This window comes from Megascapheus bottae, chromosome 8, assembly GCF_031878675.1.
Source record: "Megascapheus bottae isolate mThoBot1 chromosome 8, mThoBot2.hap1, whole genome shotgun sequence".
NCBI lineage: Eukaryota > Metazoa > Chordata > Mammalia > Rodentia > Geomyidae > Megascapheus > Megascapheus bottae.
The window spans coordinates 53,887,794-53,909,651 of NC_143516.1; the positions used below are offsets into that span (position 1 = coordinate 53,887,794).

The 21,858-nt window shown below is 36.6% G+C and overlaps 1 protein-coding gene across 1 annotated transcript in view; it reads left to right on the forward strand.

Moving 5' to 3' along the window:
* Positions 1-21,858, forward strand: part of Mdn1 (midasin AAA ATPase 1) — a 148,499-nt gene that overhangs the window by 69,544 nt on the left and 57,097 nt on the right. The window contains exons 37-53 of the mRNA XM_090338431.1: positions 503-625; positions 1,880-2,077; positions 6,408-6,515; positions 6,955-7,143; positions 8,935-9,024; positions 9,144-9,407; positions 9,547-9,808; positions 10,346-10,505; positions 11,660-11,776; positions 12,608-12,816; positions 13,370-13,518; positions 13,635-13,846; positions 14,227-14,447; positions 15,437-15,550; positions 17,993-18,125; positions 19,454-19,569; positions 20,447-20,580. Coding sequence (XP_090194557.1) covers positions 503-625; positions 1,880-2,077; positions 6,408-6,515; positions 6,955-7,143; positions 8,935-9,024; positions 9,144-9,407; positions 9,547-9,808; positions 10,346-10,505; positions 11,660-11,776; positions 12,608-12,816; positions 13,370-13,518; positions 13,635-13,846; positions 14,227-14,447; positions 15,437-15,550; positions 17,993-18,125; positions 19,454-19,569; positions 20,447-20,580 — 2,799 coding nt within the window. The remainder of the gene's footprint in view (positions 1-502; positions 626-1,879; positions 2,078-6,407; positions 6,516-6,954; positions 7,144-8,934; positions 9,025-9,143; positions 9,408-9,546; positions 9,809-10,345; positions 10,506-11,659; positions 11,777-12,607; positions 12,817-13,369; positions 13,519-13,634; positions 13,847-14,226; positions 14,448-15,436; positions 15,551-17,992; positions 18,126-19,453; positions 19,570-20,446; positions 20,581-21,858) is intronic.

Consider the following 21,858-nt stretch of genomic DNA (forward strand, 5'->3'; position numbering starts at 1 on the left):
GAGACCATAAGAGTGTAACCTTATAAATTCTGCTTCTGGAGTAATTAATAGCTGGCACTTGCAGTGGGTTTTCCCCTTCCCTCTTCTCTCATTTCAGTACTAGGGATTGATTAAAATGACTTAATGGGGCGGAGGGGTGAAGATCCTGTAATAATTATGATGTGGATGACAAATTGAATGGGAATGGAGAGTAGAGTTTGGGTATTATTGTTTTTGTTGTTTATTTTAAAGTTCACAATTGCCATAAAACTGTTAATCTGAACATCTGTTTAAAGTGATTTTTGCTTAGTCTGTTGTGTTCTGAAGGTACTTGGAATGTCCATAAGGTCCAGATATAGTGCTAGGGGCCTAGAGTTCTGTCTTCATTGCATGAAAAAAATATAGTGACCTGAGTTATACCCAAGCATTTATTATTTCAGATTTAGGGTCTTACAGTCTATTTGCTGTTTGTTTGACTGTTTTTGTAACACCGGCTTTTCCTAATTTCTTCTTCCTTGCAAAGGACATCACTGACCTCTTTGGAGCAGATCTACCTGTTGAAGGTGGCAAGGGAGGAGAATTTGCCTGGCGTGATGGCCCCTTGCTGGCAGCTTTGAAGGCAGGTGATTGGGTCGTGTTGGATGAGGTAAGTGCCCTGTCCTCAGCTCCAGTTAGAATTGCCTTTTGAACAACAGTCTTATTTGTTTCAACTCTGGATGATTTCTTAGTGGATGGACATGCTAATGACCAATAAAGACAAAACTGAAAAGATCCTTCATGGAGTCGTTTAAGGTCACTGTGACCAAGCATATGTACAAAAACCTTCCTCACATAACCTATATAGTGCTCCAGATTTTAAAGCAATTCTTCAGAGAAAAACTGAATTTTGGTTAATTTGTTCTCTAATTTGTATCTCTGACAGATTTTCTGAATTTGAATTTATTTCACAGGTATTTTACAAATAGTGTCAAATACTTCATGTTTTGTTAGTGTGCCAGAGAAACTGGATAAATACAATGTAATACAACAGTGATGAGTAAATGGTTAGAGTTACAGGTACATATTGGGTAAAATTATTGATCTGAAGAAAGAACACATTCATAGGCATGATAAATATCAAATCCTTGCTATCTGGCAGATAGTTCAAGATAAGAAGTTGAGTGTGTTTGGGATAATTTTAGTTAGGGAAGAACTAATACTGTGGAATTGAAATGATGAGAATGACAAAAGCACTATGAGGAAACTGATTGATAAGGGTCTCAGCAGATTTGCTAGATTTATGCCCTTTGAGACCAGACATTGAAGAGGGCTGTGGTGCTTCTTGCTGTCTGTTCAAGGGAGATGGGAAGGACAGCCTTCACTCCCATTTTAAGTGGTTTTAGGAGCTGCTTTTTAGTTAGTCATATACAATAGAAATACTGCTTTGTAGGGCTTATAGAAAACAGTTGAAATTTCTTTTTTTGTTAACAGTTGAAATTCTTATAGAGTGCATGATTACTATCTTACTGTTTTTCTCATGGTTTTTCTTGTTAACGATCCCTCCACCCTCCCATGTCTCACATCCCTGATATCTTAGCCTCAGCCTCCAAAGACATCTATTCAACTCATTCCTTATAACTATTTTTTTAAGTAACATAATTTTTTAAAATTAAATTTCATTGTGTATATTGTTTTGTCATATAAGTGAAACCCACTTAGATGTTTTCTGTAGTACTTGTACTGAGAAATATGTAAAGATCAAGTTATTTAGAAAGGTCAGTATAGATACATAAAATGTGGTAAATTACCAATGTTGTAAATGTTGTAAATTATCAATATTGTTTTAATTTCTTACAAGATGGTACTTTATTTGCCGTGAATTATTGCCTTTAATTTTTTTTTTTTTTTTTTTAACAAATAGCTTAACCTGGCCTCTCAGTCTGTACTGGAAGGACTTAATGCTTGTTTTGACCATCGTGGAGAAATCTATGTGCCTGAGTTAGGAATGAACTTTCAAGTACAACATGAAAAGACAAAGATTTTTGGATGCCAGAATCCTTTCAGACAAGGAGGTGGGAGAAAAGGCTTACCCAGGTCTTTTCTCAACAGATTCACTCAGGTAAGATTCACTGTTGTCATGACACCAAAGGTAGATAAGAATTTTATGTGATGTGACTGGTTCCCATCATCATTTCCCTCCTAATTTTAATATTTTTTATTTCCTCTTACTTGAGAACTTGGTATCTTTGGAGAATTGATTTTTACCTCCCATTTTCATTACTGCATTCATGAAAGAAGACCAGATTTTTTTTTCTATTTTTTTATTAAATAATTTATTAACATTGATTTTTACATCGTATTTCAAATGACGTGTTTAACAAACTTAAGTATTCAAGAAGGGAATCTCTATATACAGTCACTGGCACTTAGTTTTTAGAACATAAGCAAAATTAGGCTAAGAGTCTGTATACATAGATACATATTAATCTATGTAATAAGACATGTCTATAGAGTCATACGTTTTTTATTTGTTTTTTAAATTTTTTATTAAAAAATTATTAACATTGATTTTTACATCATTTTTCAAATGACATGCTTAACAAACGAGTGTTCAAGAAGGGAATCACTATATACAATTACTGGCACTTAGTTTTTAGAACATAATCAAAATTTTCTATTTTTTATTAAATAATTTATTAACATTGATTTTTTTACATCACATTTCCCTGATTGTTTCTGTAATTTCATACAACGAAATTTCATTGTATGGAATTGGTTTGTTCAATTTATTTGTTTTCTTCATTGTTCAGTATAGGTAGCCTATATTTATTTAAGAAATTATCCATTTCTACTAGATTTTCTTGCTTCTTTGAATATAGGCCCTGGTAGTATTTATTCATTATGGACTGAATTTCTTGGATATCAGTTGTGATTGTTCCCATGGGATCTAATCTTATTTGAGTCTCCCCTCTCCTTTTTTTGATTTATCTTGCCTGGGGTCTGTCAATTTTGTTGACTCTTTCAAAGAACCAACTTTTTGGTTTATTTGTGTGTAATAGATCTTATTTCAATCTCTGATATTTCTGATTTTATTTTTGTTATTTCTGTCCTTCTAGTTGTTTTAGAATTAACTTTTTCTTGCTCCTCTAGGTGCTTCAGTTTTTTTTTTTTTTTAGGTTATTTACATGCTCTTCTTCTGTCTTTTTAATATGCGCTCCTAGTGCAATAAAATTGCCTTTGCTGTGTCCCATAAGTTCCTTTGTGATGTCTTTTCATTGTCATTACATTCAAGAAAGTTTTGAATTTCTTCTTTGATCTGATCTCTGTGACCCTGGAGTTATTCAGAAGGGTGTTGTTCAGCTTCCAAGTGTTTGAATGTTTTTTGACTTTTACTGCATTGTTCAGAACTAGTCTGACTCCACTGTCATCAAATAGAATGCATGGGATTATATCAATCCTCTGCTTAAGTTTTCTATATCAGCTATTACATGATCTATTTTGGAGTGTGTTCCATGTGCTGCTGAGAAAAATGTATAAAGTTTCGCTGTTGGGACTGGGAGTTTGGCCTAGTGGTAGAGTGCTTGCCTAGCATGCATGAAGACCCAGATTCAATTCCTTGGTACCACATACCTAGAAAAAAGCCAGAAATGGTTCTGAGGCTCAAGTGGTAGAGCTCTAACCTTGAGAAAGTCCAAGGACAGTGCTCAGGCCCTGAGCTCAAGCCCAGGACTGGAAAAAAAAAGTTTCACTGTTGGATGGAAGATTCTGTGTATATCTGTTAAGCCCACCTGGGCTATAGTGTCGTTTAAGTCGGTGGTGTCTTTGTTTAACGTATGTTGAGTTGAACTGTCGTTTGGTGAGAGTGGTGTCTCCCACTATGATTATGTTTGAGTCTGTCTTGTTCTGTAATTGTAAGAGAGTTTGCTTGACGAATTTCAGTGCTCCCGTGTTGGGAGAGTAAATATTTATGACTGTAATATTGTGGGTATGGCTTGTACCCTTTACTAATATGTAGTGGCCGGCCTTATCTTTATTTATTAATTTTACTGAAAATTTAATTTTGTCGGAGATTAAAATTGCAACTCCTGCTTTTTTGCATGGTACATTGGAGTGGAAAATTTTCTTCCATCTTTTCACTTGGAGTTTGTTTGTGTCTTTGGCATTGAGGCAACATGTAGGTGGGTCTTGTTTTTTAATCCAGTCTGCTGCTCTGGGTCTTTTGATTGTTCAGCGCATTTACATTTAGGGAAATTATAGAAAAGTGGTCAGTGTCCTTTGTCATTATTTAATTTTACTTCTGAGTTTCTTTCTCTCTTTTCCCCTTTTGTGTTTAGTGATTTTTAGGTAATGGCTTCTTTATGGGGGTTCTAGGTGATCTGCAATTTGTTCTTGATTATTTAATATTTTTTGTAATGCTGGTTTAGTGTGCATGTATTCATGTAGCTTCTCTTTGTAATGAAATATTCTTGTTTCACCCTCAAATGTAAATGCTAGTTTTGCTGGATAAATCAGTCTGGGTTGGCAGTTGTTGGTCTTCATGGTATGAATGATGTTTTTTCAAGCTTTTCTTGCATTTAGGGTTTGCATGGAGAGGTCTGCAGTTATTCTAATTTTTTTCCCATTGTAGTATAGCTCTTTATTTTTGCAGCATTTAAAATCAGCTCCTTGGTATTCGGGTCTAGTGTTTTTTACTATGATGTGAAGACTAGATTTTAAAGGTTCAACTGAGTCTGTCATTTATGAATATGTGTGAACAAATTTTGTTATTAAAGTGATTATTTTAATTTACTAGCAAGTAATATCTTTTTATTAATATATTTAATTTTTAAAAAATGTTAAAGTAGAAAACAACCATGAATAATAAAAGTCCAGCATTCTTCATCCTTGTCATTACTGAACCTAGAATCTTTTCTTAAGCTTTTACTTTTCTTTGCAAATAGCCATGTGTATGCACATGCTGGTAATAAGAGCTATTTTCACAGTTTGGCTATTCTAGAAGGCTTAGGAAAAAACTCCGGATACTCCTTAATGACACCTTCCCTTGTTGACATAAAGATCTTCTTGGTATCTTTTTTTTTTTTTTTTGGAGTGGTTTATGAGACTTGAACTCTGGGCCTGGGTGCTGCCCCCTTAGCTCTTCAGCCCAAGGCTTACTTCTTGAGTCATAGCCCCACTTCCTGTTTTCTAGGGGTTAATTGATGATAAGAGTCTCACGTTCTTTTGTGCCTCACTTTGAACTGTGATCCTCGGATTTCAGCCTCCTGAGTAGCTAGGATTACAGGTGTGAGCCACTGATCCCAGCTTTCTTGGTATCAGTTTTTACACAGAATCTCACTTTCTAACTATGCTTGCCTTGACTTTTTGAGCCTCCTGACTTGACTCCACAACAGCTAAAATTACAGGCATGAAATACTGTGAGTGGTTTAGTAGCTTTTAGTGTTTTATTATGAAAAATTTCATAATTCAACACTGAATAGTTTAATGAATTTAGTAGGAAGCATTTATATACTGCCACTCTGAATTTTGAAAATCATTTAAAATTACATGGAATGTTTTTAGGTCCATTTCTTTTTAAAATTGCGTAGGTCCTTTTTATTTATGTTTGCCAGTCTTGAGACTTGAACCTCAGTGGGAACTGTCTCTGAGATTTTGCCCTCACGTTAGCAATCTACCAATTGAGCCACATGTCCATTTATGGCTTTTTTGTGCATAAGTGGAAATAAGAATCTCATGGACTTTCCTGCCCAGTCTGGCTTTGAATTGCAATCCTCAGATCTCAGCCTTGTGAGTGGCTAAGATAACAGGAGTGGACCACCTCTGCCTCCTAACTATATGTGTGGGTTTTTTTGTTGTTGTTTGTTTTGTCGGTCATGGGGCTTGCAGTCTGGGCCTGGGTGCTGTCCCTGAGTTCTTTAGCTCAAGACGGCGCTGTGGCTCATGTTACAGAGCACTACTTCTGGTTTTCTGTTGGCTACTTGGAGATAAGAGTTTTAGGGACTTTCCTGCCTGGCCAGCTTTGAACTGTGATCCTTAGATCTCGGTCTTCTGAGTAGCTAGGATTGCAGGCCTGAGCCACCAGTGCATGGTTACATGTGATTGGTTGGTTTGTTTTTGTTTTTTTGTCTGTACTAGCCTAGAGCTTAAAGGAAAATCTAATGGGTTTTGCATGTTTTGTGAATCATTATCTTGAAAATGGAGCAACAAATTTGCAAGCCAAATGGGACATCAAGATGTGATGCATATTTGGAACATCAGCTCAAGCTGTGTAGTCACACAGTGGAAAATGAGGCAGGGAAGTGGGATCAATTGAAAATTATCTTTGCTACTCAATTACTACTTCAGTTATGTTTTGTTACTTAATTACTGTTACTGGGTACCAGTGAAGATTTCATATAGTATGACATACTGCTTTGTGAAGGAAAATATTACCATTTTATCATGTCTTGCAGGTTTTTGTGGATCCTCTTACAGTAATTGACATGGAGTTCATTGCCAGTACTTTGTTCCCCGCCATTAACAAAAATATTGTTAAGAAAATGGTAGCCTTTAATAACCATGTAAGTACTAACTTGCATTAGTTTTGTTTGCTTGCCTATATATTTGAAACAACATTTACTCATTATCGTGCTTTACCAAATTACTATTCTATATAACAAAAGCAAATCACAGAATTCATCTGGAAGACAAATTACTAAATTGATGGTAACAGTAACTTTTTTCTATATATTGTGAATATCAGTGTTAATGCCTATATGGTATTCTTTTTTCTTCTCTCTTTTTTTTGTTTTTGTTTTTGTTTTTGTTTTTTTTTTCTTAGTTGATACTGGATATTGAACCCAGGACGTTGCACTTGCTAGGCAAGTGCTTTCTCACTGAGCTACATCCCAGCTCCTATTAATTTCTGTTTCAGATTACATACACATTTGTAGTGCAATGATTATACTGAACTGCACTGCCTGATAGACATGTTTCTTGATAAGGAAACTTCCTTTCTAGATTGATCATGAAGTGACCGTTGAGAAGAAATGGGGACAAAGAGGAGGTCCCTGGGAATTTAACCTCCGAGACCTGTTTCGCTGGTGTCAATTAATGCTGGTTGACCAGTCCCCTGGCTGTTATGATCCTGGTCAGCATGTCTTTTTGGTCTATGGTGAAAGAATGAGAACCAAGGAAGACAAAGAGAGGGTGAGTTTTGGAATGCTTTTTTATGTTAATTTTTTCTACCAGTAAGTTGATTTCCTAACAGAAGTGGTGCATACTCATAATAATAATGCTAAACTTAATGCTTTATGGAAATTTAGTAGTTATGGAGACAGATAAAATACATTCTCTGCTCTTATCCTAAGTTGCTTCAGAGGACATGATTTATCATCTAAATCTCCCATGTCACAGCTTAACTGTTGGTAGGTCTCTATCATCAGTCATCATAGAAGATAAAAAGTTGAGAACCAGGAGGATCCAACAAGAAAAGTAATTGTAAAGAGAAGATACTGTGTATCCACATAATAATTTTTTTGTAAACAGTCTTAATGTAGAATTGCAGAATTCTGTTCTTTTTTTATTTCTTTTTTTTTTTTTCATTTTTATTTTATTTTTTGCCCTTCCTGGGCTTTCTGAAAGCTAGCACTCTATCACTTGAGCCGCAGTACCAGTTCTGTCTTTTTCTGTGTATGTGGTACTGAGAAATTGAACCCAGGGCTTCCTAGGCAAGCCATCTACTACTAGGCCACATTCCCAGCCCTCTAGTGTGATTGTGTGTGTGTGTGTGTGTGTGTGTACATACATGTATACTATATATATATATTTATATTTATTTATTTATTGTTTTATTTATTTATTTTTGTCAGTCACAGGACATGGAACTCTGGCCTGGATGTTGTCCCTGAGCTCTTTGGCTCAAGTCTACTAACCCTACCCCCTTGAGGCACAGTGCCACTTTTGTTTTCCTGGTACTTAATTGGAGATAAGAGTATCATAGACTTTAGTGCCCTGGCTGGCTTTGAACTGTGATCCTCAGCCTCCTGAATAGCTAGGATTACAGGTGTGAGCCACCACACCCAGCTTCTATTGTTTTATCACATATACTTTAATTTTTCTGAAGAGATTTCAATGTTATCTAACCTGAACTCTCCCAATTAGCTGAGACTGTAGCTTCTGTGCCTTAGTCTTTAGTATTTTTGTTTGATATTAAGGCCTTCCTTCTCTAGGCAAGAAGTGGGTTACCAGAAATTAGGGTCCATGTCTCAAAATTTTACTGTCTCATAGGTATCAGAGCAATCCTTGTATTCTAAGTCCTTTCTACTTAATCTACTCTGCTCTTTACACTTGGTCTACTGTTCTTTTTTACTCAACCTCAGTGTTTTAAAAATAAATTAATTGATGGATATATGTAACAACAGTAATCCCTAGTTGCAGGGTGGCTGGCCACAAATGAGTCTCATACCTCTTTCATTCTGTTGCCAAAGTCTCCTTTTGTGTAGTAGTTTAGGCAGCTATACATCTTCAAATGCCTCTCAGTCATTGGACTAGAAGAAAATTTCAAGACAATATATTCTTGACAATATTTTTAGTATTGTCTGGCTCTTTGGTGATTAAATGGAGATAAAAGTTTTATAAACTTGCCCGCCTAGGCTGGCTTCAAACTGTGATTCTTGAATCTTACCATCCTTAGTAACTAGAATTACAGGCATGAACCATAGTATCATTTTATTCAGGTATATTTTCACTGCAATCTGAAATAATGTGGGATTATGTAACTTCTGCAATCTTAAGATCAACTTTACTTTCATTCCGAGACTTAAATAACTTTAGCCTGTGCTTTAAGAGAAAATTTAAATGGATAAGGAAACCGTAGCTAGTATTCATTGAGTACAGTGACTCATTACTGTGCTTGTGTTCTACAAGTATTCATTCCAAGTTTACACAAGAATTTGGTGGAGTGATTTGTGTTTTGATTATAACATCATCTCCTTTTAGGTTATCGCTGTATTCAAGGATGTGTTCAGTTCAAGTTCTAATCCATATATGGGAACCAGACAATTTCGCATCACTCCCTATGATGTTCAGGTGAGAAGACTAGTATACCCTTTTTCTTTTTACAATTATCTCTGGTTTCTTCTGTTCACATTTTCAAGGATGCTTATAACATGTCATTGCCTATAACATGTCATTGCCATGTTTTTCAGATTGGCTACTCAGTCCTTTCTCGTGGCAGCTATGCTCCTCACCCAACTCGGCAGCCTCTTTCACTGCTCCATCAGTCATTGCAGTCTTTGGAGTCTATCATGAAGTGTGTACAGATGAGCTGGATGGTCATTCTTGTGGGGCCAGCCTCTGTAGGCAAGACCAGCCTGGTCCAGCTTCTCGCACACCTCACTGGCCACACATTGAAAATCATGGCTATGAACAGTGCAATGGATACTACTGAGCTTCTAGGTGGATTTGAGCAGGTAACTGGAGTGCTTTTCCTTGTCAGCTAAAACTCAAAAACCCATGATCTGACTGAAAGTCTTGTGTTAGTTTTGACTACAGATAACAATGTACTTTGTTAGGTGACTGTGATGAATTTGTGTGCTCCGTAAACTGCAGGTTGATATTATACGACCTTGGCGGCAACTCATAGAGAAGGTGGAGAGTACTGTGAGGGCTCTGCTAAGAGACAGCCTCCTTATCAGTACTGAAGATACAGAAATAGTGCTACGGGCCTGGAGCCATTTCTGTCTGACATATAAGCCCAAGTCTCTTGGAGAAGATGGTAAAGAGATCACCATGGAGATTGTCAATAAACTGGAAGCAGTTTTGTTGCTTATGCAGCGACTCAATAATAAAATCAACTCATACTCCAAAGCGGGTATGTGTATTTATTTATTATACATGCTTATTGTAGACTTACTGTTGTCTGTACTGTGTTCATTTACAGGCATATATTTGTGAATGTCATGCCCATATTATTTAGTTTAATGATTAACAATTATAGTTTGATTAGCAGTCAAAACATTGATATATTTACATTGATAATAACAAATGTGAACAAAAATTGTAATGACAAAAATTAACAGAGCCACATTATTAAGAAAGCACACAGGATTGTAAGTACTTGGGCATATTTAAACTTCAGAACAAGAGTCTGAATTGATGAGATATGTTTGTGTAAATAGGAGTAGTATATATCTTTTCTGCATGGCATATGATTAATATGGAAGCAATTCCTTTTTTGAATTGCTACTTTCTGGGCTATGATAAGCATGCCCATAGGAAGGATTAAAGAAAAGACCTATATATTGTGCTTGTCACTAGATTTTTGTTTTGGTTTTTTGAGGAGGGATGGGTTGGGTTGTTGAAATTTCACACTATGGATGTTGATATTATGTTGCCATCGACACTATAGAGTTTGCCAAACTCGTGGAAGATTTTCGAAGTTTTGGGGTGAAGCTTACACAGTCAGCCAGTGGTCGCACTCATGGCACATTTGAATGGGTTGACAGCATACTAGTTCGGGCCCTGAAGTCTGGAGACTGGCTTCTCATGGACAATGTTAACTTCTGCAAGTAAGAACCTTCTGCCCATTCACCAATGTGCCAGATGATTTTGTGTTTAGTGAAGTAGAAACCTAGGTGGCAGGTCTTTGTTTTTAATTGTGTGTGTGTCCGTGTGTGTGCCTGTCCCTCCCTTCCTTCCTCCTTCCATCCATCCATCCATCCATCCATTTATCTGTCCATCTGTCTGTCTTGAAATCAGGGCTAAGTCACTGACTCTAAATTTTTTGCTCAAGGCTAGTACTCTACCTCTTGAGCCACAGCTCTATATCTGGCTTTTTTGATAGTTAATTGAAGAGTTTCATAGACTCTGCTTCCCAGGATGATTTCGAATCATGATCCTCAGATCTCAGCGTCAAGACTGGCTAGGGTAACAGGTGTGAGCCACCACTTCCTAGCCCTTTATTTCTCTTTACTAACAATAGGGATAATGGCATTTTGTCCTGAGTCAGCTGAAGTAAAGTCTAACAGAACTGCCACAACATTGTGAGTTAGACCTTTTTATTAAACAGCAGAAATCTTCATTTTGTTGCGATCGTTTTGAGATTAAGGTTTTTGCAATGGAGGTTCTGATACAAGGCATTTTGTAACTGTCTTAGTGATGACTACAAGCCATGTGTCACATACCATCCTAATATAAGGAAATACACTTTACAAAATTACTGGTTACCTGGTGTAATAGAAGCTACCTTGGGTCTGAAGTTGTAACTTGAAGTGATACAGGACTAGCCTTGATGAGGAAAGTTTATTTGAGAGCAAGTGGCCCTGAGTTCAAGTTACACACACACACACACGTTAGAAATTACTACAGCTCGAATAGTGGTTTTTCTTCCTTTACATTTTTACTGAATGTTTCTTGTTGAGGCTATACTTTAGTAAGAATATTGTGTGATGTTAGAGCTAGAAGAGGGAAAAGGCTGTGTAGTATAGGGAATTTTCCTTAATTTTATTTATCCAGTAGTGTTAATTTACTTTGAATAAAGGCATAGCTCTGTGTCTTGGGCAATATGGGAGAATAGAGTATTTTCTATTGAAAGAGAACATAGTCCTTTGGGGTATAATCTGTGGGAATGAAAGATTTAGGACAGTAAAAATTGGAGGCTTGTGCAAGAAAGGCAGAAGCAAGGAGCATGTCCACCATTGCCATTTGAATTCTCTCTGTGCAGCCCGTCAGTCTTGGATCGTTTGAATGCTTTGCTCGAACCTGGAGGTGTCCTCACAGTTAATGAGAGAGGACTAATAGATGGATCCACTCCCACAATAACACCACATCCCAATTTCAGGTATTGTATCTTCATTTTCTGCCCAGTTATCTGGCAGCTTAGTTAGACAGAGACAGTAGGAATCCCTGATATAATATACTTAGTACACTGGGTTATAAGAATGGTCACCTGTTCCACGACCGACCAAAAAAAAAAAGTCACGTATTTTATTCACTTTCCTAAATTTAAAGTAATGTTTATTAAGGCTCTATTTGCTGGGTACAGGTAGGCTCTGAACAGTAAATGAGAAGTAGGATTTCCTCCCTTGGATTGTGCTGGTGGTAAAAGGTAAAAGTTGAGGTGCTCCCTTTGTAGTAGTTCAGACAAGAGAAAATACTGGTTTGTACTAGGTGGAACTTGTTGATGAACTGTAAAATGAGATACAAAAGAATCAAAGAATAATACCTAACTTTTGACTTGAATAAAAGGAGCAGATTGCTATGGGAACCAGCTAGTCAGTTTCACATATAAGTATTAGATGTTAGATATATAAATGGAGATGTTGATGGCATTGAATTTGTGAAACTAATTGTTACCCAAGGCAGAATGCATTGTTCCTTTTCTCTCTATAGGTGAGTTAGAATAACAAATCAGCCCTACCTGATTTGAGGAATTTGAAAGTAAGATTTTTAAGTTTTCAGCATAGTTCCATTGGAAAGTATGCTTGGAACAACTGCTTTGCCATAGTGTGATGCATGTTGGTAGCAGAAGGAATGCAGTTGATTGTAGCACATTTAGCATTAGTGATATTTTCCTTGATGAACATTCAACTTGCCTTCATAAAATGTTTCTAGGTTACAGTCTTGTATACACTGGGATTTAAATCTTTTCTTTTAATTGCCATTTTATTAGGCTTTTCCTTTCTATGGATCCACTTCATGGAGAAATATCTCGAGCTATGAGAAATCGTGGACTTGAAATATACATTTCAGGAGATTGGGATGATGTTATCCCAGACAACATGGACTCGAAGGTTCTGCTGCACAGCCTTGGATTGGTGGGTGATAGTGTGTGTGACATCATACTGGCTTTCCACGCAGAGATCCAGAGGACTTTTGCAGGTGAAGTACTTGACCTCTAAGCCCCTGCAGAGTTTAAATCCTCTAGAACTTCATGTTGCCTCTTTTTTGCCAATCCTGGGCAGTCAAGGGCTGAGCATTGTCCTTAGGTTTTTTCTCAAGGCTAGAACTCTTATCACTTGAGCCACAACACCTCTTCTGGCTTTTTCTATGTATGGTTCCGAAGACTCAAACCCAGGTCTTTGTACATGCTAAGCAAGCACTCTTATCACTAGGCCAAACTCCTGGCCTGGAAATTTCATATAAGGACGGTTTATCTTGTTTTTCCCACCAGCTCTGGTCCTTGAACTCAAGACGTGAGCACTGTCCTTGGGCTTTCTCAAGGCTAGAGCTCTACCACTTGAGCCACAGCACCACTTCCAGCTTTTATTCGATGTATGTGATACCAGGGAATCGATTCCGGGTCTTCATGCATGCTAAGCAAAGCACTCTACCACCAGGTCAAACTCCCAGACCCGGACAGAGTTTAATCTTATTTTCTTCAGTGGTATTAAAGAATCAATTACTTATCGATGGCAGTGTTTTCTTTCTACAGGTTCTCCAGCCTCTTCTGTGTCTACTCTAATTCATACAGCCATACTCATTGTGCAGTACCTGCAGCGTGGACTAAGTTTAGACCAAGCCTTTTCTGGGGCATGCTGGGAAACATATGTCTGCTCTCAGCATTCAGCAACAAACCAGAAGGTATTATGATTTGTTTCATACAGGTTTTTTTTTTTAACAATAATATGCTATATATTACTGAGGAGAGTGAAATTATTTGTTTCATACCTGTGTACCCTGTGTTTTAATTCTTACAGCTTGTAAGGGTTTTGCTGGAGAAACATGTTTCTTCTCTACAAGCACGGAAAACCTGGGGAAACTGCATTCTAGCCACGGGGTTGTGGCCAGATTCTGTTCCCTCAGCTTTCTTTGCTACAGAAGATTCTCACCTATCTGTTGTTCGAAGTGATGGACAGATCCTGGCAAACTGCCTCAACAGGATGAGCATGAAAACCAGCAGCTGGGCAAGGTCAGCAGAGTGTGTGTTGTCTCCGGTTTTTTGGCAAGTTCTAATTTTCTAATAATGGGAAGAATGTAATATACTTGGCCCCAACATTGCATTCCTATTTTCCAAGTGTCATATTTTAACTGTTATCATCACTCCCTTTTTATTTATTATACAGAGATAGAACTTAGGGCCTTGCACATACTGATCATGTTCAATACCTATGAGCTGTACTCCCAGCTTTAAATATATGTTTTAATTGTCCTGTAGAGGGGGGAAGCAAGGGGGTAAACTCATCTTTTCCCCTTCTTTGATAGAATATTTGTATTATTATTTTTTTATTTGGTCGAATGTGATGAAACAAGTTGTTTTAATACTAACTTTTAACTTCCAATAAATTTCAGAAGTCAGCCTCTTACCTTGGAAGACTTAGAGAGAATTATGCAGTCTTCTAACCCTGAGAACCTGAAATTCAATGCAGTAGAATTAGATCCTTACTGGATTGATGAACCACATGTTTTGAGTCTGGCTGTTAATTTGCTCATAGAAAGAGCAACCAATCAGGATTGGATGCTTAGAGTTAAATGGCTTTATCATTTAGCCAAGAATATACCACAAGGACTTGGTGAGTAGAAAAGCTAATTTGTACAGTGAAACAGTTTGCAAACACTTGTCCTGTTTTAAATGAAACCTTTTCACTATTCACCTCAATGGCTGTTATTCTTTGGCTACACTGTATAACTAGTTTTGATATATAGTACTGTTAAATTAAGTAGATATGTTATAACTAAAACTTGTTATTTCTACTATAATCCTTAGTATCCATCCTTTTTTATCTAATTCAAAAGAAAATGTTTTGTTACCTTTTCATTCTTAATGTTTTTTTTTTCTGCAATATCACAACTATTCTGAGGACAGTTCTTTTTGATTGATTCACTTGTACATAAAATTCTAATCTCATTAGCCACTCTTCAAGTTGCATCATTTTCATTACTTACTAATTTTTTTCAAAGAACACAAATGGCAATAATAACCATTTTAGCTAAGTCATAAAATATAGGACATAGGGTTTGTTAATAGAGATGGTTCACGAAAGTAATTGAGTTTACAATAAACTTTTCTATGCTGGAAACTCAGATAAGCCAGTGAATGGGTATTGTTCCATGACATATGCTGTGTAAGTACATATACACAGAATTTGTGTAAATGTTTTTATTTGTATTGTTTTCTATGATCGTAACAAGCTACAGTTACTAATACGTGAGTATGTTATGGCTGACATTAAAATACTGCTTCCTGGCCGGGAGTTTGGCCTAGTAGTTAAAGTGTTTGCCTAGCACGCACGAAGACCCGGGTTCGATTCCTCAGTACCACATACATAGAAAAAAGCTGGAAGTGGTGCTGAGGCTCAAGTGGTAGAGTTCTAGCCTTGAGAAAGTCCAAGGACAGTGCTCAGGCCCTGAGCTCAAACCCAGGACTGGCAAAAAAAACAAAAACAAAAAACAAAAAAAAACTGCTTCCTATGACTAGTGCCACAGTACTCTGACAACACCATTGCAGAAAGCATGGGACAACATTGATTTAGTCCTAATGTTGCCTCTAATTATTCCACAGAATCCATACAAGTCCGTTTGGAAGCCAGTGCTACAGCCCTGAGGAATTTTTACTCAAATTCTCTCTCAATAGGGATCAGTAATGTCTTCAAAATACTGCAAACAAATATAACAGGTTTGTATCTGCTTTTAGTTTCATCTGTTTTTGTTTTTTTTAGCTTCATTGTTTTTTAAATTTGTTCTTCACATTCATAATGAAAAGCCTTCCCGGTCACAGTTTAACAGAACTTTTTTAAATTAGCGTATATTTAGTATAAAGGGGGGAATTTCTATACATGAGTAAGTAGATCCCAGTCTCACTCTATAACTCTGCTTTGCATCTGACCCCTTCTTAAAATAATAATGAAAAGTTTCATTATTCTATTTTTATAGATGTAAAAAAAAACACTTTGCTCATTTCCATCCTTGAAAAGAAAGTTTACAAAATAAGTTGCTTCCGGTAATGTAAAACAATGATAAAGCAATTAGCCTTCATGATGAAGTTATAAAATCACAATAATAAAACAAGTATGTCAAATCAAATATTCTAATGATTGTTTTGTTTTGTTTTCAGTCATGGGGCTTAAACTCTAGGCTTGGGCACTGTTCCTGAGCTCTTCAGCTCAAGGCTACCAGTCTACCACTTTGAGCCACAGCACTTCTGATTTTATAGTGGTTAATTGGAGATAAGAGTCTAATGGACTTCCATGCCCAGGCTGGCTTTGAACTGTGATCTTTAGATCTCAGCCTCCTGATTAGCTAGAGTTGGTGTGAGCCACCAGTGCCCAGCTTCTAATATTTTTTTGAAAGAACAAATTTACTAGAATAGAATAATACAAAGTAGATTTCAGAAGTGTTAGTGAAAAAAAATAGGCCATAAAGGAGATTATATAAGCTATTTGGTTTGGAAAAATATTATGCTTTGGTACTGAACTTGTTATACACTCAGGCTAATGGGTAAATCCAACAATAAAGGAAACTATATTGGTTAGGATATAGCCGAACAAAATTACAGCTATCCAATTTCACTAGTCTTCAGTGTATTATGTTGGAACATACTAGTTTTAAGTTTATTTTCTTTTTCATTTATGTAGCTGCCTAACTTATTGGGCTTTGGAATATGGACTTAATAAAGGATCTTGCCACTTAGAGTCTGCACTAGCAGTCTGCAGTGTTGTAAATAGTTCAGTAATTGAAACTACTCCACTGTCTATCCTCCTTAGTCACAATTTGCTTCCTTCATTTGGGTTTTCGTAACTGTGCAAAGGTCATAGTTTCTACTGCTGCCCCAAATCAGACCTGGAAGGTTATGAAACAGCCCCTTCACTTTATAGTTACAGATAGTATTTTTGGTCTTGATTTGCATGGGGGGGGGCGGGCAGGGCGTTGCAGGACTTGAACTCTGGGCCTAGGAGCTTGCAGTCCCTGAGCTCAGGGATACTGTTCTACCACTTTGAGCCACAGCTCCACTTCCCATTTTCTGGTCTCATGGACCTTAGTGTCCAGGCTGACTTTGAACTACAATCCTCAGATTCCAGCCTCCTGAGTAGCTAGGATTATAGGTGTAAGCCACCAGCACCCAACTTGATTTTTATTTGTTTGTTTGTTTGTTTTTAGATGCAGTCTGGCTACAGTGTTCAGGCTAGTTTCTTTCACCCTCCTGGGCTCATGAGGATCCCTCTGTCTTTAGCCTACTGGGTACTATATTGAAACATTGGCCAATCATTGTTACTAAGCTAAACAATTTGGGTGGGCTTTCGATTGTTGTTTGAAGGTAAATTATTAGGCCTAGGGATTCTTTCATACAAGTAGTAAGGTATGAGAAGTGAATTTATTGATAGGAATATTTATGTTTGAACAGAGATTCCCTTTATATTTCAGAGTGAATTTCATGTGAATTTTTCATGTGAATATTTCATGTGAATTTCCGAGACTTGTAGATATTTCGTATTTGGAAAAGAAACAGTGGTAAAATGACAACCTTGCTTTTCTTTCCTTTTATTTTTATTTTTTATTTGCTAGTACTGGGCTTTGAACTCAGGGCCTGAGCACTGCCCTTGGACTTTCTCAAGGCTAGAGCTCTGCCACTTGAGCCACAGCACCACTTCTGGCTTTTTCTATGTATGTTGTACCAAGGAATCAAACCTGGGTCTTTGTGTATGCTAGGCAAGTACTCTACCACTAGACCAATTTCCCGGCCCGTTTATTTTTATTACATACACTTATTTTGCCCATTTCAGGGCTATTAAACTCAAAACCTTGTACTCATAGTAGACTTTTTCTGCTCACGGATCACAGTTATACTTCCAGTCTAGCTCTTTTTTTTTCCCCTTCTGATTAATAGATAAGGAGTCCGATAGACTTCTGTACCTGGTTTGGCTCTAAACCTCAATCCTCAGATCTCAGCCTCCTGAGTAGCAATCTCAGCACCAGCACCCAGCTTAATCCTGCTTTTTAATTATCGGGCATAGTTTGGAATGTGACTCAGTATGAACAAAGTAAACAAATGAATATTCTATGGAAGCCTTCTAGGCAAAGCATTTTAACTAAACAATTCTTCTTTTGGTTTTGTAACTAGATGACTTTGTGATCCCTTTGGACCCACGATGGAATATGCAAGCTTTGGACATCATTAGGAGTTCAATGGATTTGGACCCACAAACAGACCAATCTGAGCAGCTCTTTGCCCTTTTAGAAACAGTGGCAAACAAGTAGGTGAAACCCGTGTCACTGTTTGTTATACAGGCCTCAGTCATAATAACTTCCCATGACTGTGAAATATAGCTTATTGGTGTTTGATTTTTATGAATCTTAACAAGTGATGGGATGCTAAGCAATCTTAGCATTCATGGTGGACCCTATTATATGTAAAAGTTAATCTTTTATTACTAATACCTTTCGTTTATTTGTGGTTCCCACTAGTTATTCCTAGTTTCATCCACTTACTCTCACATGACCTTCCCTGACCATCTGTCTATAAGCAGTTTTTTCCTCATTCTTCATCATAGTGGCTAGTAGAATATTTTACTTTCCTTGTTAGTAACTGGACATTACTACGGAAGATGTTTAAAAATGAGTTTATGCCAGGCACAAATTGCTCACACCTGTTATCCCTGCTATTTAGGAGGCTGATATCTAAGGATAACATTTCAGAGGCAGCTCAGGCAGACAACTTTGTGAAACTCTTACCTAATTAACCGCCCAAAAAAGCCAGATGTGGAGGTGTTGATCAAGTGGTAAAGCTCTAGCCTTGAGCAAAAAAGCTCAGGAACAGTGCCTAGGGCCTGAGTTCAAGTACCAGGCCCAGTACTAAAATAAAGTTATAGCCAGGCACCTGTGGGTAGTGTGTGTAACCCTGTCTACTCAGAAAGCTAAGATCTGAAAATCTCAGTTTCCAAGCCAGTCTGGGCAGGAAAGTCTGAGACTATTTCCAATTAATGACAATATAGCTAGTAGTCTTGTAGTTCAAGTGGTAAAGCACCGGAAGCTCTGAAGCGCTCCTAGGGCCTGATTTCAAGTCCCGGGACACACACACAAACAATTTTATAATTGAAGTAATAATGTACATTATAGGAAAGTATACTAATAAGTTTGTGGCTTCTATAAACTTCCATAAAGTTAGTCTGCGTGTTGTATGATAAGTAACTCAGAAGCCACCTTTTGCTACCTTGCTAATGACTTCTACCTAATCCTATGAAAACTACATTAAAGATTCAAAGTACAGTTTGTTGGATCATGACAGAATGGAGTGAAGTCCAATAGTCTCTTTAGTTTCAGGTTCTTCCATATACCTGTCCTATTAGTAGCCATCATTTATTTGTCTAATCCAGAATTTGCAGGTATAATAGATATTCCAAGGATTTATAAGATTGAACATGTAAAGGGAATGATAAGGCTTTATTGTGGAGATGGAGGTGTGGCTCAGTAGTAGAGTGCTTTCCTACCATGTGCAAGGCCTTGTGTTGATCCCTGGGTTTTGTTTTTAATTTTAAAAGAGTACCATTTAGCACTGTGAAACTGGCTTTGAATTTCATTCTAGGACAATCATGTATCTTGACCGGGAAAAACGAATTTTCACTGAAACAAATCTGCTGTCTGTTGGTACTATAAAGTTAAAAAATAGTGTCTTGAGAATGTCTTTTGAATTCCATAAAGGTAGGAATATTTGTTTTGTATTCTTCAAAGTATCCATTGTATTGTGTCGTTGAAGTTAGGAGACATAGTCAGCAGTTGCTTATGTCCTGATTTCTTTTAATCTGTTGACCTAATTTTAAATACATCCCTTTACTCAGTAGTAACGACTACCATTTATTGAGGTATTAACTGTCACTCTGTCATATGCTTAGCTAAATGCTTTTCACATGGCCCTGATCTCACTTTTTTTTATATAACAAGCCTCTGAGAGAAAGGAGACAAGGGTGCTTAAATGTCACAACCTTAATATATAGCACATGAGACCTCAGAAATAGGTGTATTTACTACAGGGTGCCAGTGGCTTATATTTATAATCCTAGCTACTCAGAACGGTGAGATCTAAGGATAATAGTTCAAAGTCAGCCCAGGCAAGAAAGTCTATGAAATTCCTTATCTCCAAAAAGCTAGAAATGGACCTGTGGCTCAAGTGGTAGAGCAAAATAACGGGAGAGAGCACCATGTCCTGAGTTCAAGCTCCAGTCTCCTGTTCTCCCTGCCCCCCCCAAAAAAAAGGAAACGGTATATTTAAAAAGGACATATTCAGAAGCATTTCATTACTATAGAATTTGTCCTTAATTTTTTGTGAATTTAAATAATAGCTATACATTTTTGAAAAAGCAAAAATATTTAGAAATGTTATAACTGAAAGAGCTCAACTTCACAGCAGCTTCTCTTAATAGTCATTTCATTTGTTTCTTTCTGCACACTGTTCCTCCAAAACTACATGTATGTTTTTCTATTTAAATGCATGAATAAAATCAGTTATACATTGTTTATTTTGAAAGTGCCTAGAGACTAATTTAAATTTTCTGGAATATTCTTTATGTTAACTCTTAAGATCCAGAGAGCTACCACAGCCTGCCCCATGAAATTGTGGTCAATCTTGCTGCCTTTTTTGAATTTTGTGATGCACTAATCCTGCTCTGGGTACAGTCCCCCCAGGGAATGCTGTCTGATGCTGATTTCAATAAGGTGAGAAAGTATACCTGTTCAAGATTTGTCTGGACACAACATTTCTTAGGAATAAGACTAATTCCAGTAGAAATCTTTTATTAATTTCAATAATCTTAAAGCTTTGTGAAGATATAAAGTGCATATATTTAAGTTTGACATTTATATGTTGTGAAACCATAATCAAGTTAGTGAGCATATCTATCTTCCTGAATTTATTTCATTCCTCTCTGGTACTTCCACCCAAATTGTATAGCCATTGGCCTGGGTTTTTTTTTATTGTAGTTGAGCTTCATTTTCTCTTAAGTAGGATAGTGGTGTATATAATAACATATATAATTATATGTTTCATATATTTATTTGTTATGTTTATAAATGTGATAACTATATAAATCATTTACACATATATTTATATATCATTTGGTTTTGATAGCTAACTTTGAGATGCATTCATTTTTGTTTATCAGTAGTGTATCAGTAGTTAATTCATTCTAGATAATAGAAATGTTGTCTTATATAGCTATAAATTTACCTAATGATGAGCATTCAGGTTAACTCACTAAAACCTTATATATCATTGTCAGATGTAGTTAAATGAGATTTTGAGTCCACATTATTTTTGTAGTTTTTGTAGGTCTTACACAATAGTGAAGCATAACTTAACACTTTTTGGTTTTTAGGGACTTTTGTAATTCTAAAAGTTACTAAGATCTATATAGAACATTCATTTATGTAATTATATCTATCAATATTTACCATGAGGAATTAGAACTGGGAAATAATTTTTAAATGTTTATAAATATTTATAAATACTTTATATTTAGCGAAGATAATTTGCTTATGTGAATTTATTTCTGAAAGACTATCCACCTTGAGTGAAGAAACATTTAGTCTTGTCTGTGATTTGCATTTAACTTTGCAAAGAAAAATTGACTTCCCATCGATAAAGAAGTTGGAAAGTGAAGTAGTAGCTAATTTTGTAATTATGTGTATTCTTCAGTAGCATTCCACGAAACTTCACAGACTGCGTTATATAGGTTAATTGTGCATAATGGCCATAGATTTCATCAAAAGGTTTTGGGTACTGGGAAGTTGTCAGATTTGATTTTCCAAAGGTCTAGAATTTGCTTAAGAACTCATTTTATTTATCACTGGAAATAATAGCTTACACTTTATATCTGTGGTTTCTGTATTCAACCATTCTCTACTGAAAAATATTATTTCATGTGTTTCTGCTGAATACTGGTGCCTCACAACTGTAATTTTAGCTACTTACTTGGGAAGTTGAGATCTGAGGGT